The sequence below is a fragment of the Quercus robur genome, chromosome 10, assembly GCF_932294415.1.
Source record: "Quercus robur chromosome 10, dhQueRobu3.1, whole genome shotgun sequence".
Lineage (NCBI taxonomy): Eukaryota > Viridiplantae > Streptophyta > Magnoliopsida > Fagales > Fagaceae > Quercus > Quercus robur.
Window position 1 is genome coordinate 16,710,305 of NC_065543.1, and position 16,994 is coordinate 16,727,298.

Here is a 16,994-nt window from a genome sequence, read left to right on the forward strand (position 1 = left end):
ATTTCTTAATTTTGTCTTTGAACCACTTTTTTTTAATAGTGGGGGTGAATAATGCAAATTAATGTTAAATTAGTGTGTTAACTTCACAAATGAACATGTAGAATATATAACATGGCTATAATTAACACAATAGACTAAAATAAAATTAGATTTGAAAGTCATTAGAGAAACTTTGAAGACTATACAGATGGAGAAAAATTGGAGGCTAGACCATGTGGTTGTCCCTCCCGTCCTAGACGGCAATGACTTTTGGGGCTCCTTATTAAACTATGGAGAATATGACAAGTAACATTGACTAATCTGCCTATGAAAACGTTGCTCCCTTAACTATTTCTCTCTCACTCATTATAAGTTTATAACTACAACCTACTTTCTCCTTTCACTAAACGCTCCAAACCATGCTTGATCACAGGCAAGGATTCACTGGGAAACCACTTTATTCTTCAAGTCCAAAATACCAAATACAGAGTAGTCATGACAGTACAGGAGATATAGAATTCGATTTCTGGGGTGTACATGATAGTGATACCAAGTATAATGAGAATTTTAGTGATCAATTTGGCACTGAAATAGAGTTTCAAGTTCAAGCAAGCCTTGTTCAAGAAGGACTTGGAGGGTACTCACTACCCTTATGGAAAAGAAACTCATCAAAAAAGGTTCAATATGAATCTTCTCCTTTGCTCCCACACAACCATCATCCTAGCAATCTTTCCCCCACTTCAAGGAGAAAAATAATTGCAGATGGTAGGAAACAGCTTATGGAGATGGTCAAAGACATGCCCGAGTCATCTTATGAGCTTTCTCTAAAAGATCTTGTCGATGAGCAGCATAGTTTGGAGGAAGTTCAAGGGGGTCCTGTTGAGAGTGGCTCTCATTATGAAACTGAAGCTGAAGATCAAGCCAAGAAGCAAAAGAAGAATACAAAGAAAGGAATTAAGAAGGTAGGTCAGTTGTCAAGGATTGAAAGTATGGAAAGTGAAACTTTCCTACTCAAGATGTTCTTTCCTACTTCTCTATCTTTTAAGAAGAAAACCAAGGGAGGAAAAAGCTCAAAACTTTCTCCAAGTCCATCTTTTGAAGATACCAAGGACCACATTGACAAGGAATGGTGGTTGAAAAGGTTTTTTGTCACAGGAGAGAATAAAAGAAGTCGAGAAAATAGCAGGAATGGAAGCACCAGTAGCAGCAACAGCAGCACAAGCAGGTATTTGTTTAATTTACTAATAAGATCCAATGTTCAAGTGATGGTATAGGGATCCTCCCATGGAAATCAATTCAAATTATGCTTTCCAAAGAATTTGAATGGGCAAATATGTTATTTTAGAATATGAAGTACACTAGTCAAGAATTCACTTAAAAAGAGTTGTAGAAAATTATAAAAGTTAGAATAAAATTCTTAAATCTAACGCCAAAGGTTAATATTTACTATTTTGTGCAGGCACGATGATGCCAATTTCACACCTGGTTGCTGGTACTTCTTCCACACCAACAAAAACAAAACTAAGAGACAGAGAAGATTCGACTTGTGAATGGAAGGCAGTTGAAAACTGAATAGGATTGATGATCGTAGCAGAATTGATGGTATGGTGCTTTTTGTTCCTTGAGATTATCCTCTGGTAAAAAATCTCTAATTTTTGACAAGTCAATCTGCAAGTCTTCTTGCTGCTGGAAATTTTGGGGGGACAGTAGATAAAGCACAAATGACCAGAAGCAGGCTGTGCTAATGAAATTTCTGAGTTTGAAAATAACATTTTATACCGCTGTTGTAGTTGCTCCAAGGCTTTAGCATAGCTGAAATAGAAGTTAATATTCTAGTCTGAATACTGGCTAGCAGAATTTCCTAAACAAATGTGTATAGTTCCATGTACACTAATGCAATATGCAAATTCCCAACCCAAAAGATGGATTATAAATAGATAATTTAGCAAATAGATAATCTTTCTTGATTGGGAGGCATTTATATTTCTAATGAAAAATTGTGTTCGAACTCTTAGGGTCAGAATTTAAAGGTCTTTGTTACCTTGCACTATATGGTGATGCAGAAATGGAATGTGTAATAGGCCAATCTTTTGGTGGTCCTAATCCACAGGTAGAATCCTCAACCAAAATTTACATCATGCATCCTCTGCACTAATCATTCAAGGAGAGCATAGCCTGCCTACTGGAGAAAGCAAGGTCCTCATTCCCAAATGAACCTTTCTATTATTCAATAGCCAACAAGTCAGCTAATCAACTCAAGCTTTTGTAGTAAAATTCTTCAATACTGCATCTGCATGGAAGAAATCAGCAAAGTAGGCATGCCTTAGATGGGTGATTTTGAATGTGGATCATGAAATAAAAGCAGAAGCATAATCAACATGAGCTTCTTACCAATTTTCTAACACAGAAACCTCAGAACCCTGAGTTTGGCCAAAGATGCAACATATTGTATTTTAATATTTGAAAAGATTTTTGTCCATTAGTTTGGTTCAACTAATTTTCATAATAAAATAGAATCTACAGTTTTTCGAAGCATCACCTTTTCAAGATGACTGATGAAAACAAGCTCATCCAAGCCATACCTTTACTCATTGTACGTGCATATCACATCCTCTGTTTTAGGCAAGGATTTTGTTGTATTGTGTAATACTTCCAATCAATATGCTTCCTTTCTTGGGTATTTAAGAAAAGTCAAAAGATTCAAAAAAATCACTTTAAAAACAGATAAGATGCTCCAAATGAATACAATATACAGACATGCAAATTTGAATTTTTTTAAAATAATAAAGGTGAAAGGAAAAATTAACCAATTTTCATTTGCATAAAGAAAAGCGAATCATGATACTAATAGATAGTTGGGACCTATCTGCCACTGAATTCTTTTTCTTGGTAGTAATTGATCAGAACTAGAGTTCTAAACCTCAAAACCTTTTATTTACAGAACAGTGAACAAAATTTTCCAAAATCTTTAGTGTCTAGCTATCTTTGTCATCTTCAGCATCCTGCAGAAAAGCACCTCTTACTTTTGCCCTGCCCAAATAATAAAAGCTGAGTAATTATATGAATATATATATATATATATATATATTTAGAGAGAGAGAGAGAGAGAATGATACTGGAGACGCAGACTTACCTGCGATATGCTGGTACAACACGGTTGACAACTTTTGTTGAGTTTGCATCTTGAGCTTTTAGCTTGTCTGCAGTTCAATCGGAATCCATTATAAAACAAAGGATGCTAATAATAACTTCAAGAAACTTCTTTAGCCAAAAGAAAAACCTCAAGATACTTGCAAGGAAATTAATGCTGTGTTCCACAAAATAAAGAATGCTGGAAGGTGCAGAAAGGACATTTTTTTATGAGTTCTAATCAAAATCAGACCATATTGATCGATAATATTGAGAAATTATTCATTCGAAAAAAATAAAGAAATGAAGACTACTTTGCATAATAAAGGTTTGAAGAACATAAAATTAGGATCAAAGGTAGCTCCTATACATAAGCAGAAAAAACCTTAAGAAAAATATTTTGATCAATTTATTTACACAAATTAGATAAAGATATTTTTTGGTGGGGGGGGGAGGGGAATTAAAGTTTTTTCTTATATACCGTTTTTTTTTTATTAATATAATTACTGTCACGCATCAAGAGAAAATAAATAAGTAAAATTAAATTGGCAGGGGCTCCCAGAGTGCAACCTGATTTGGGCACCTTCATCAGGTTGTAGAAATTTATGATCTAGAATTTATGTATGTGCACAGGTTTTCTTATCACTTGTTAGATTTCAATCATAAATGCACCAAACCATGCAAACTAAAATCTAATTTGTACTCCTGCCTGATAGAAGCAGCAATGAGTCTCCATTTTGAAAATACGTGCATTGTTGAGAACAAATCTATTATGGTCTCTGATAATAGTAAAGAAACAAGATGTAATTTATTAAAAAATGCAGAGGTAGCCACTTATTCAGACAACCAACAACCATTCCTTGCAGGGAAAAAAAAAAAAAAACAGTGCACACCTGGAGAATTTTGCAAACCATTACTCATAGGAGGAGCAGAAACATCTGCTTTGTCTGTGCCATTCTTCTTTTGAAACTTTTGCCTCTTTGAGTAGTAATCCAGTTGGCTCTGTATAGTTTCATTCCTTTCCTGACAGATAAAAAGGACAAGATTTGCTAATAAGGAATGGAGCAGTAATCTGTTCACAAATGACAGACAATACATCATTCAATAAGCTACCGTAAACCATACTTAATTTCCTTATAACTAACTGGGGAACTCAGCATTACAACTATAAAAGGCTTCCCACAAAAAAAAAAAAAAAAAAAAAACCATTACAACTATAAAAACAACAGCAACGAAAAAAGCCTTAGCCCCAAAATTTGGGGGTTGGCTATGGATCCTCAACAGAAACTTGGCATTGCCAATCACAAAATTAAAGACAACCTCCTAAACAATGACTGTCGAAGGTAAAAAGTAAAACAATTTTCTCATTTAATAGAGGAAATTGAACTCCACAATCATCAAAGTAAGCAAAATTTCTTTTCCATCACAAAAATTAAATTAGTTCAAGCTTCAATAATATATAGAGTTGTACAAACACATATCACCAATAATATTAAAGATACAAAATATGGTCCTAATTAGAGAATGATGGCGAAAATGATGCACGCATCTAACCTCAATTGATAAGGTGAGGTTTTATTGAATTCAGATGAGCTGTATTAACCCAGCAGGGGAGAGAGAGAGAGAGAGAGAGAGAGAGCAGAGCAGAGCAGAGCATGCAACTAGGATGCCTTTATATTGCTATCTAGCTAAGGGTACATACATAGTCTGAAGTGATTGACCTATTCTAATATTAATATAATGTGTGGATTCATTAGATTATATGAATAGATCAAATTTTTCCATAGCTAATTTTGCATAAAGATACCCAAAAGTACACCAGCTCAATGCCAAAATCTTGACTCAAAATGGAGAGTTGGAGTAAGAAAGATTTGATCTCAGTGTTGCACTACTTCAACTATGGTTTTAGCTATTTTCATAAATTTTAACTGTTAATCAACAGGCAAGCATACCTTCTCGGCCGATATCACTTTTGTCAACTGAAAAGTTCGCTCTTGCTCTGAAAAATCACAATCAAGGAGCAACAGTTAATACAACCACAAGCCAATTTTGGAACACCTAAAGTCATAATGATTCTTGATAACATGAAACAAAAGGTTTAAGAAAGAAAAAGAGAAAGTGAACTCACCCAAAAGGAAAAAAAAAAAGCACATAACAAATGAACACATGGATGACTTAATTTATTGGTTTAAAATATAAGCTGGGTAAAAACTATAAGTTGTAACTAAAAAAAGTGAAAATTTAAAAAGTTGTACCTAGCTGAATAAGCTGGAAACTAAGCAATGCTAAACACACAGGCATAATGTAGAGAGAAGAATAAAAATAATGCAGGGGAAGTATAGAAGGAAAAAGGCAAGCACATACATTTTTTTTTTTAAATTTTATTATGGGGGTGGGAGGGATAAGTAATGAATACAATTATTCATCATGTAAAAAGAAGTACAGCTCATGAAAGGCCACGAACTAATTATCCATTCAAATTCCAAAATGCTCATTTTGTGTAAAAACATCACAGCATGCAAATCTCAACAGAATCCTGCAACAACCAGACTCTTCAAAGCCATTAAAAATATGATGGAATCTTCTAAGCAGCCACAAATTCCTTTTTCTTCTTCTTTTGACAACCCCCCCCCCCCCCCCCCCCCCCCCCCCCCAACACCACACACACACAAAGATCACATCTCAGAAGAATGTATTTCGCATCAAATGGAACAAAGCCAGATGAAAAAGATAGATTGTATGATTCTTGAGCACAAATACTTCTAGAGGTAGGAGTCAAAACAGTGCCACAAATACAGCTCTTCCATATCAGCATACCCCTCTTTATAGCCATGGCAGAATTTAGGTCCATCATAGAGCATATTACCATACTGTGACTCTAAATGGAAAACCTATTTAAAATTCATCCATGCATCTAATATGCTTCAAAAAATGCAGCCACCGAATCAGCTGACAACACAATAGGCCTAATGCCCTTGTCTAGACCTATATTTAAATGCAATCACAATTCTGCAAAAACCTCTAAGAAGGACCCAAGTTTCTGTCAGCCATGTTTCAAGTACCACATAGATTGAAAGGTGTTTTGTGTGTCCAATGTTCTTTAACTACAACAACATCAAAAATCAGATATGTCTCTTCAAATCATCCTTTCTCAAGTGTGTTAGAACAACCATCAAATGTTGTTAGTAGCTGATAAAACTATCACTAAAAAAGAAATAATTAAACAGAATATTACCAGTGAATATAAAAATGTGAAGAACCACAAAAAGACAAAAGCTTAGATAAAAGATAATTATGGGGTAACAGTTCTACACATGAATAGAGAACACAACCTTCTACTAATGAATGCCGCATGTTTTTGAAAGCTTTGAAGAGCTCCAGAGACAGATTTGCCATAGCCTCACTAGCAGCAGTGTCCACAAGTTTTGTGAGAGGAATGGAAATTAGTGGCATTCCTTTCAATTTCTGACCAACTAATTTTGCATACGCAGCACCTAAAATACAAGAAGCAGACATTTACATGCATTCGATATACTTCTTCACTCAAATTAAAGAATGTACATATATATATATATATATATATATATATACTGTTTTACAGAATAACATGGTCCAAAGTACAATAAGATACTATCATCATTCACACATAAAAATGATACACAGCCATCACAACCAAGTACCAACTGCAGCCAAAGAGAACCACCAACTTATGAGCATGTCTGGTTCATGGGCACAGCCTCCTTGAGGAATAAAATCGTAGAACCACTACCTGCAACAAGAGATGGCTCACAGCCAATAGTGTTAAGAACAATACTAAACTAATATCCATTTCTAATACTGAACCGGACACCTCCTCACCTGTCACCACTATCAAAAGAAGCAAATTTACCATTAATTTATCACTTTTAAAATAAACATCACCACTGCAGCAGAGCAAGTCACTGCCATTGTCTATCACCTCCGTTTCCACAAGAGCTCTTAGTACTACCACCACAATTATTTAACCATTACTAGTACAATAGTACCAAACTCCAAACAACACCTGCCCCCTCCCCCCCCTTCCTTTCCCCAGCAGGGGGGACTCCAATTCAAAAAAAGTGATCGCCTTCTTAAATTTAAATCCCCACCACTCAAAGCATTATGCAATTTGATTTGGGGCTGTGTTGTGTGAAAACAACTATGAGCCTCTCTAATATCCATCACCAAAGATATCACTATCACAATGGCATCAGCAAGAAAAATTATCACTAGCAATGACAAACTTGACATGCCATTATGTTATCTTTAACATCCCAACACCCCCCCACCCCGCCTTTCCTGCACAGATACCAACCTACCACCACTTAGTCAAAACCTTAAACATGATAAATGACTACCATTTTCATCATTGATATTCTGAACTGCATCAAGAATACTGCCCAAGTGTCACCTCCATATCACAAGGCACCTACAACCATAACCAATTAAACAACATTCCAGTCCTAAATTACCATCATGGTTGCCGACAACTTATGAAATCAAAACCTCAACAAATTTTCACCACTGCTCTTATAAAATTCCTAACACCTGGTGATGCAGTCATGGAAGATTAATATTTTACTACTCGCAAATTCATCTATAAAAGATTTATTTTATGGGGTTCACTTGTGAGTTATGAAGTCCAATTTTAGTAAGAGTCGTATGGTTTCAAAGGTCTAAATATATGCGTCCTAGGGTTAAACCAATTTTCAATTTAGGCTTTTATTTAACAAGTAATGGTTAATATCATATCTGGAGGCAAAATCATAATTTGTACAATCCTTGACAATTGAGGGTATTTTGGTAATTTACTTGAGTCTAGAACTTTCAGTTAAATCTTAAGGTCCTATTTGGTGAGCAAGTTCTAACACACATTTTCACATTTTATACAATCTTACACACATTTCAACACACTTTTTCACCCATACGTATATCAAAAATACCCAAACAACATTACTCAAACTCCTCTACCAAACGGGCCCTAAGTATCTTAGGTTTTGTTTTATTTGAGTCCAAGGTTGTGTGTTTGGTTTACTAGTCCAACTAGGAGTCTTGATACTACTAGTACAAGTAAGAGTCCTTATATATATTTATGTTTAATGTACTCAAAGAATAGATGGAGATGATTAAGAATATATTGGGCATTTTGAGCACTAAGGCATGTTGGCTTCATATCTCCCTTTCTCTTCTCCCTTTGCTTCTTTTTCTTGAGCTATTGTTCACAAGTACTATTCATAAATCCCTTAAGCAGTATAAAATCTATTTTTTTGTTCTTCCTTACAATCCCAATTCAAGTCATTCCTCTTCCTATCAAAACCATAATACCTCATATACTTTCTCTATCAAATAGTCATTTAAGAAAAAAACAAAAAACAACAAACCTAGCCAATTTTGAGCCCTAATTCTTTCTTCCACAACTCTAAATCCTAGATCCACAAAAACTCCTGAACCTTAACCCACTACAAGCAGATGTTAGACAAATTCACCAATTTTTCCTACATCGCATGGTCTAATGACAAGCACACTAAATGTATAAATCCATTCAACTGGAACTTTATTAATGAGTTGAATTCTCCAAAGTCAACAGAACCTCAAGTTTTATAGAGTTACAAAACAAAGTTACAAAATAAAAGTTCAGAATTTGCTCAAGTGGAATGAATTCAGGAAAGCTAGGGAAAGTCTAAATCCATGACCAGGCAAACAAATTAACATTTTGAGCTTGTAAAAAAAATGCAAAATACAGAACATATCTAGGTCATCCATACAGCAAATTCAGTATCAAGAAATAAATAAGCTAAATGCCAAGGCATTCAATATAACAAGTCATGACTCACTCTGATCCAAGAGAAAGAATAAACCCAGTTGCACAATTTGTTATTGGAAAGAAAGCAGCCACTCTTGTCAAGAAGAAATGACCATAGATATTGAATTTATAATAAATCACACACAGAGTCCCTCAAGTGATTATAAAGGAGTGCTTCAAAATATGAATTTTCTGATAAACCATCAATATAAAGAAAAGAAGGGAGATAGATGCAACGAAATATAGTTACCACCAGAGCTAGAATGTCCCTCCATAACAAGCTTTAAATCTTCAGATTTTATGGAAGCTATAACATAGTCAACAAACTCAGACCAAGAGCCCCCTATTCCAATGTTATCCCTCTGCACATTACGTTACTAAAATTAAAAAATAAAAACAACAAACCAATAATTGTATTCACTCCAGCACATAGAAATTTTCTCACAATTACTAAATTTAACTTGGACCGGCAAAAGACACAAGTAAATCTAACAAAAGGACAAATCCAAAAGGATGTCTAGAATAAAGGGGTCTTAGCAATTTTGAATAGTATTTACTCAAGACAGACAAAACCTGTTTAAATAGATCTAATAACTAGTACGTTTCTAGCTATTGTATGAAATGGGGAAACAATATACAAGAAATGACATTCTAAAGTGAGACAAGCATTTATAAAGCATAAAAAATAAACCGTCAGTCATAAATTGGGGCTCTTTATGCAGGCTTACAAAAACTGTATAAACGGAAAAGAAATCAAAATATTATAAACCCTACAAACTTGTCATCTTTTATAACGACTGAAATACAAAAAACCAAAACCAAACCAGTCCTTATGCAACCAGTAAGGCAAAGCTTGAGTAGTGACGACCAATATGCAGAAGACTCTCCTTATAAACATAACAAAAAACCAAAACCAAACCAGTCCTTATGCAACCAGTAAGGCAAAGCTTGAGTAGTGACGACCAATATGCAGAAGACTCTCCTTATAAACATTTCCAGGTGGGTTCAATCATAGCTTAACCTTGGTTAAGACCCAATAGCATTAATCTGTGGATGTCCTGAGTTCTTCATTGTTTAAAAATCCAAATCAATAAATGTTTAACACCCCCCCTCTCCCCCACCCCCACCCCCCACAAAAAAAAAAAGAATAAAAAAAGAGCTCTTCTAGTTACCACCCTATGGTTTTAGAATTGTACACTAATACCCAGTTGGTGTTGACTTGTGAAAACTCCCCCTATTTCCCTTATTGACAATTTCTTCTTTTAATAATTCAATTGTTACAGCAAGTAAGGGATATCCTGCTTCTTGTTATAAAGGAAACCAGACAATGCCACCGAGACTAGCGACCTAGGTACTCGGAACTAACTAGCTACCCTGTATTAAAGTTTCGATTTGATAATAACATGGTAATTGCAGCTCTTGACAACAAATTTAACTAAGCCTTTTGATTGCTTTCCTTTTTCCTAACTCTTTCTTGGCAACCAAACAAAGGGTATGACAACATAGACAATTAAACATACACATAAGTTAAACTAAGGCAAACCCAGAAGCAGAAACAGAAAGCTCACCATGTCTTCAAGCTGCACAACCGACTTAACGGCCTCCCACGTACTGGAGTGGAAATCAGTGACATGGATTCTAAGGTGTGAAGGATCAGAAGCAGAAACGTGGAACAAAAACGGACGCAGCTTAACCGAGTCTTGGCCCTGGTCCCATTCCACCTTCGGCTCGCCGAATATGGGCTCCAAGTCTTCAAACCCCATGCTTGCAAATACACAGATAGAGAGAGAGAATCAAGCTCTGTTTGGTTACTGAGAAAATGAAGGAAAAGAAAAGAGAGATAACAACATTTTAGGCGTTTTCATTAATTTATAATAATCTGAGATGAAAAAGAAAATTTTTTTTTTCTTTTTTCCTGTTTCTGATTCCAAAATTTATGGAATTTCAGGTATCCAAACAGAACCAAATGGAATAGGGAATTTCGCATATCTAGGGATTCATCCTTTTTGGTTGCCGAGAAAATATCGAAGAAAATTAGAAACTTCTTCTACAACAATTGTTTTTTGGTGTAGTTGACTTGGCCGTACTTCTCTGAAGCCAAAACCACAAACATTTATAAAATGCATTATAAAGTTTCAATCTCTTTTTTTTTTTTTTTTTGGGTCGAATTTTCCTGCCTTTTCTCGGCAACCAAACAAGCAAACACCAATATGAAAAATGGCGGGAAAAATGGAAAAAGAAAAGAGAGTAAGGCATTATTAATATGGAGTGGAAGGTGTAAGAGTAGAGAGTAGAGTATTGGAGATAGCATACCCAGCAAAAGAGATGAGAATCCACAGATAACAACAGAAGATTGAAGAATAAAGGGAAAAAGAGGAATGAGGTGAAGAAGTCCCAATTTATAATGGTGTCATGTCACTGTGTGAGTTTAGACTTTTGAGAGAGAGAGAGAGTCTGGCAGTTGGGAGTGGGAATATTGTAGAGGAAGTTTTGTGGGGAAGTGATATTTTTGAAAATCTAATTTAAATGGTAAAAACTCTCACAATAGTAACCCCTAACCTAATTTGATATTTAATTTAATTTAATTTAATATGATAATAATTCTTTTCTCAAAAAAATAAATGATAATAATTCAAAAAAAAAAAAAAAAAAAAAACCAAAGTTTGTAGCTAAAAAGTAAATCATGACTTTTTATTTCTTTTCATAAAAACTTTTTTTTTAACTACTCAACCCCAAGGTGCCATCAAACCAATTGGCTCATAATAAGCCTTAAACTTTATTAATCATAACAATCAAAATACTTTATCTATATTTGTTGTGAAAAAAATCAATTAAATAACTTAATTTGTGTTTAGCAACACTTATTTTTGTCAATTTATTTTACTATTCAGTTTATTTTTGTTATTATTCATAGACCTCACTACACTTTTTGGTACTATTTATGAGTTTCAGTATACTATTTTAGCTAATTTTTATCTTTATTTTTATTTGCAGTACTTTCAGCAAAAAAATTTCTATTTCAACAAAATAACCAGATTTTAAACCTGTCTTTATTTGATGAGAATAATTTTTTGTTTGCAAGAGTTTTGCCGTGGCGGATGTTTTCTTCTCCATATGAAGGAGGGAGATAAAATAATACAACAAAGAGAGGGTAGTACCAATAAAGAGAAAAGCTTTTAAAACATAAAAATCAATGAAAATTATATTTAAGAAAGGTGCATTCCAAAATGGAACCTTTTAAGTCTGATGCTTAATGGGTTTTAAGCTTTTTTTTTTCTAAATTTTTTTTTTATGAGAGTTTCAGAGTCAAGCTGGTTGCTTTACATTTATATGTTTTGTGGGTTCTTTTTTATTTTGCTATTCCTAGAGAGGGAAAAGAGTTTGTCATTACAGGTTATCTGATTTTATTGTGCTCTGTTTGGTATTGGGTATTGGAATTTTGCTGGTGGGTTTTTGTGGAGGTTTGTTTTTAATGGATGTTTTAGATTTTTTTATCCGCAAAAATGGTAAATGCATGAGATTGGAAATAGGTTTTGTTTTGTGTTTCTTTGAAATCTCAACCGCAAATGTATTTCTTCATTGTGCATTGTTCTGGCAGCTTATTGGTAATATCTTTTATCATTCCCATTTTATGGTCTATTGGGTTGTTTTCACGTTCCGTGTTGAATTTTGTGACTTTCAGTTTACATTACTTTGGAATCCTTTTTGGAACATGTAGGAACTGACGATTTGATCTCCATGATTATTATAGACCGAGTGGACCAGGGAAGAGGATGAGAAACTGCTCAATCTTGCTAAACTCATGCCCACCCAATGGAGGACAATTGCACCAATTGTTGGGTGTACTCCATCCCAATGCCTTGAGCAGTATGAGAAGCTACATGATGCAGCCTGTGCTAAGGATGAGAACTATGAACCTGGTGATGACCCTTGAAAATTGCGTCCTGGAGAGATTGACCCGAATCTTGAGTCAAAGCCTGCACGTCCTGATCCCTTTGATATGGATAAGGATGAGAAGGAAATGCTTTCCGATGCACGAGCTCGGTTAGCCAATACTAAGGGTAAGAAGGCAAAGAGGAAAGCCAGGGAGAAACAGCTTGAGGAGGCCAAGAGACTTGCTTCTCTACAGAAAAGGAGAGAACTGAAGGCTGCTGGAATTGATAACAGGCACGGGGAATAGATTATAATGCTGAGATTCCCTTTGAGAAGAAGCCTCCTCCAGGCTTTTTTGATGTTACTAATGAAGATAGAACAGTGGAACCGCCCAAGTTCCCTGCCACAATTGAAGAACTTTTGAAGGGAAAAGAAGAATGGACGTGGAAGCACAGTTAAGAAAACAAAATATTGCGAAGAATAAAATTTCACAAAGGCGACATAAACTTACGCTTCCTGCACCCCATATTTCGGACCAAGAGTTGGAGGAGATTGCAAAGATTGGTTATGCTAGTGATCTTGGGGGACTGAGAAACTTATTGAAGGGAGTGGTGCGACGCGTGCTCTTCTAGCAAATTATACCCAGACACCACAGCAGGGAATGACCCCTTTACGAACTCCACAAGAAAACCTGCTGGTAAGGGCGATGCAATTATGATGGAAGCAGAAAACCTGGCAAGGTTGTGGGAGTGAGTCTCAGACACCATTATTAGAAGGAGAGAATCCAAAGTTGCACTCTTCAGATTTTTTAGGGGTCACTCCTAAGAAGAGAGAGATCCTAACACCAAATCCTATACTGACTCCTTAGGCAACTCCTGGAGGTGCTGGTCTTGTTCCTAGAATTGTCATGACACCATCAAGGGACGTTTATTCTTTTAATATGACCCCAAAGGGAACTCCCATCAGTGATGAGCTCCATATTAATGAAGATATGGATATTCATCATAGTACAAGACTTGATCAAAGAAGACAAGCTGGTCTTAGAAGGAACTTGCGTTCAGGTTTAAGCACTCTTCCACGGCCAAAGAATGATTGCCAGATAGTTAAGCAACTGGTCCCAGAAGATAATGAAGAACCGGAGGAAAAGATTGAAGAAGATATGTCTGATAGGATGGCTAGAGAAAACACTGAGGAAGAGGCACGACAGCAGGCTTTGCTTAGGAAGATATTGAAAGTACTGCAGTGGGAGCTCCCTAGGCCTCCTACTTCTTCGTTGGATCTAATTAGAAATTCTCTTATTAGAGCAGATGGAGATAAGAGCTCCTTTGTTCCTCCTACTTCTATTGAGCAGGCTGATGAAATGATAAGGAAGGAGCTCTTGACCTTACTAGAACATGATAACGCAAAGTATCCTCTTGAAAAAAAATGAACACAGAGAAAAAGAGAGGGGTCAAGCGCTCTGTGAATGGATCTGCTGTTCCTGAGATAGATGATTTTGAAGAAGAAGAGCTGAAAGAGGTATGAATTTAATTGTGCTGTATCTTCAAGGTTCTCGTTTTCATAACTGCTTCTCTAGTTGTCACTTTTGTCTCCTTGTTTTTGTGTATTTGACTTTAAATGAAGCACCTTTATTGAGTCAGTGGTACTATCCTCCATCTTTGAAGTTTTCATTGATGCAGAAATGAAACCATTGTCTTTTTATGTTTGTACCAGTAGAAGTGTTTAGCATATACACTTGTAAGAAGAATCTTTTAGATATGTGTTCCATGTATCTTTTTGGCATCTCTTAAACATGTATTAATCATCCTTTGGAAGTTTGAGTTGAGAAAAGAAAATAATAGTTAGGAAGAACATAAGATAGATTTATAGTTTGGATGCCAAAACCTGTATGTCTTGGTATATAAATTATGTGTGCTTGTGAATTATTTCTATGCAGATGGGCAAGTTCATTCCTATGGCATCAGTATACTGTAATATTTCTTTTTTGGATTCATCATGGTGACCCATTATCTAGGAAAAGCATCTATAACAATGCTTCTTAGAGCGCTCGATTATACTAAAGAATTGAGTTTATGAACTGTTTGTGTGATGATTGTTTATAGTTTGTATTCCTTATAGCTTCCTCCTTTTTGATATATTTGTTTTTACTCTAGACACTTGTATCATCAGAGAGAATCAAGTTGCAAACTTTTAATTATATTGTTGTTGGCAGGCTGATTCTTTGATAGAGGAAGAGGCCCAATAAGTTCATGTGGCAATGGGGCATGAGGATCAATCCCTTGACGAATTTGTTGAAGCACACAAAACTTATTTAAATGATCTCATGTACTCCCCTACCCATAATGCTTATGGTCTCTCAAGTGTGGCTGGAGAGTGAGAAAGAAGATGGCTGGTGATAAAGCTAAGGCAGAGAGCCTTGAGAATAAGGTTAAAGTTCTCACACATGATTAGGAGGTGTGCTAGTGCCATTTCTTAAGGACAGTTCTACCTGCCGAATCTTTGTTCTGGCCCTTCTGGGCAATATTTTTAATTTTATATTAGTGCCACTTCTTGAGGATTATGTCTTCTTCCTAGAACTTGTTGCTACTTTCATAAGTTTTTATTCTATGGCAAACTTACTTTTATCATGAGAGAAAAAAAAAATCATGTCGCAGTTTTTCGCATCAAATGTGAAATATGGTTTAAATTATAGCTGTTGCATGACATGTCTTTAATAGCAAAATTTTGGCAGAAATATGTTTTGAGTTGTTTCCTGAATATATTGGAACCTTAACTGTAAATTAACATAAATGCAGATGTATGGGTTTACACTTGCATTGGCATTGCAGACCTCTGTTTCAACAAGCTCTTTTTTGTTTTTTAATCATTATCTGGGGTAGAAATTTCTCTCAAAATGTGTCTGTTATTTTTTCAACAATGATAGGGCAATGGGGAAAAAAGAGAATGTAATTTATTACAATGCTGTGCTAAAACCCATATAAATAATCTTTTAATCAAGATCACGGAAATTTCACCCATTAATTAAATGTAAAATTTGCTCGCAGATCCATTGCTTTTCAGCCATGTTACTTAAAATCAAACTCCATAGGTTACTAAAATATTGGATATTATGATTTTTCAGACATCGAGCTAAAACAGTTCTCTGGCTAAAGATTGGGGAAACCTTCAAGAAGATGGACACTGCCACATTGGAGCTCGAGTTGTTTTAAAGCTTTACAAAAGCAAGAACAATTAGCAGCTTCACACCGTATAGATAGTATCTGGAAGGAAGTTCAGAAGTAAAAGGAGCTTGAACAAACCTTACAGAGGCGGTATGGGGATCTTGTGCCAGAGCTAGAGAAAATGCAACAAGCACAAAAGCAAGAAGAGATTGCAGCCAAGAATCATGCTCTGGAGTTGTCTAAGGCTGCAGAAGGTCAGACTGTTGTGCAGAGCGTAGTGACTGATGAGCCTATTCCCTCTTCAGAAGAGCAGCTTGGAAGCTCTATTCCTTGTAGATAATCTAATGATGAAAATGCAGGCCAGCAAATGGATGTTGAAAAAGAGCATCCTTCTGTGAACCTAAAACCTGATATGGATGCTGATGGCCAGAAAGTGCACCCTCAACCGTGCATGGATGTAAACTTGCAAAGTAACATGCCTTATGCAGAGGGAAAGAGCACCACAACACTACAAGGTGCTAGTTTTGAAGGTAATGATATTCAGCTCTCGCATTCGGATAGAGAGCTCTAACGGAGCTCCAGACATGATGCATGTGGAGGAAAATAAGATTGTTATCGACTCTGTTGATGGGGCCTCTGGTGACATATGACTGTCGAGTTTACCAAAGAGAATCCACATATTGAGGATCACTGGCATGTATTGGAAGCCAGGAATCTAGATGGAGTTTTTAACAAGCAAGAAGATTAGTACCAGAAACGGTTGGCAATGATGGTTGCGCTTATGGGGGTGCCATGTGTGGCCTCTAGTGGGAAAGGGAAGGTCATAATTCAGCTGGGAATAGCATTAACAAAACGCCAAATGTGTTGATGCCGGAGGAGAATCCGCCTTTCCTGTGTTGTCGATCCTAATCTGTGTTGAGAAACAATCTGGATATGGCAGATATGAATGCCCACTTCCAAGCAGATTATTGCAGGGTTAGACAGTTGCTGAATTTTGCGTTTCCTATGAATTGATGAAATCTTCAATTGGA

The 16,994-nt window shown here is 35.8% G+C and overlaps 2 protein-coding genes and 1 pseudogene across 4 annotated transcripts; 2 read left to right on the forward strand and 1 right to left on the reverse strand.

Moving 5' to 3' along the window:
• The first annotated feature begins 327 nt into the window (after positions 1 to 327).
• Positions 328 to 1,993, forward strand: LOC126701406 (uncharacterized). Its single transcript, XM_050399485.1, has 2 exons — positions 328 to 1,204; positions 1,439 to 1,993. The coding sequence occupies exons 1-2, from the start codon at positions 399 to 401 to the stop codon at positions 1,527 to 1,529; spliced, it is 897 nt and encodes a 298-aa protein (XP_050255442.1). The 5' UTR covers positions 328 to 398; the 3' UTR covers positions 1,530 to 1,993.
• Positions 1,994 to 2,769: 776 nt separating this feature from the next.
• Positions 2,770 to 11,409, reverse strand: LOC126701407 (uncharacterized). Of its 3 annotated transcripts, none has more exons than XM_050399488.1 (8): positions 11,243 to 11,409; positions 10,498 to 10,693; positions 9,183 to 9,291; positions 6,441 to 6,602; positions 5,061 to 5,107; positions 4,002 to 4,131; positions 3,113 to 3,179; positions 2,770 to 3,009 (listed from the first exon to the last, which is right to left on the reverse strand). In XM_050399488.1, the coding sequence occupies exons 2-8, from the start codon at positions 10,690 to 10,692 to the stop codon at positions 2,955 to 2,957; spliced, it is 765 nt and encodes a 254-aa protein (XP_050255445.1). In that variant the 5' UTR covers position 10,693; positions 11,243 to 11,409; the 3' UTR covers positions 2,770 to 2,954. The 3 variants fall into 3 exon arrangements, with proteins under 3 accessions (XP_050255445.1, XP_050255443.1, XP_050255444.1); XM_050399486.1 differs by having other exon boundaries at positions 9,180 to 9,291; positions 11,243 to 11,408; XM_050399487.1 differs by having other exon boundaries at positions 9,180 to 9,291; positions 10,498 to 10,740; positions 11,243 to 11,397.
• Positions 11,410 to 12,495: 1,086 nt separating this feature from the next.
• LOC126703902 (cell division cycle 5-like protein) lies at positions 12,496 to 16,770 on the forward strand (annotated as a pseudogene).
• The last annotated feature ends 224 nt before the right edge of the window (positions 16,771 to 16,994 follow it).

Excerpts from the sequence above, each read along its gene's own strand:
- LOC126701407 (XM_050399486.1), bottom strand. The coding sequence starts at position 10,692 with ATGGGGTTTGAAGACTTGGAGCCCATATTCGGCGAGCCGAAGGTGGAA. Across the intron at positions 6,603-9,179 it reads GGGACATTCTAGCTCTGGTG|GTGCTGCGTATGCAAAATTA; the intron begins GTAACTATATTT and ends CTTGTATTTTAG. Across the intron at positions 3,180-4,001 it reads TGGTTTGCAAAATTCTCCAG|ACAAGCTAAAAGCTCAAGAT; the intron begins GTGTGCACTGTT and ends ATTGAACTGCAG.
- LOC126701406 (XM_050399485.1), top strand. The coding sequence starts at position 399 with ATGCTTGATCACAGGCAAGGATTCACTGGGAAACCACTTTATTCTTCA. Across the intron at positions 1,205-1,438 it reads AGCAACAGCAGCACAAGCAG|GCACGATGATGCCAATTTCA; the intron begins GTATTTGTTTAA and ends TATTTTGTGCAG.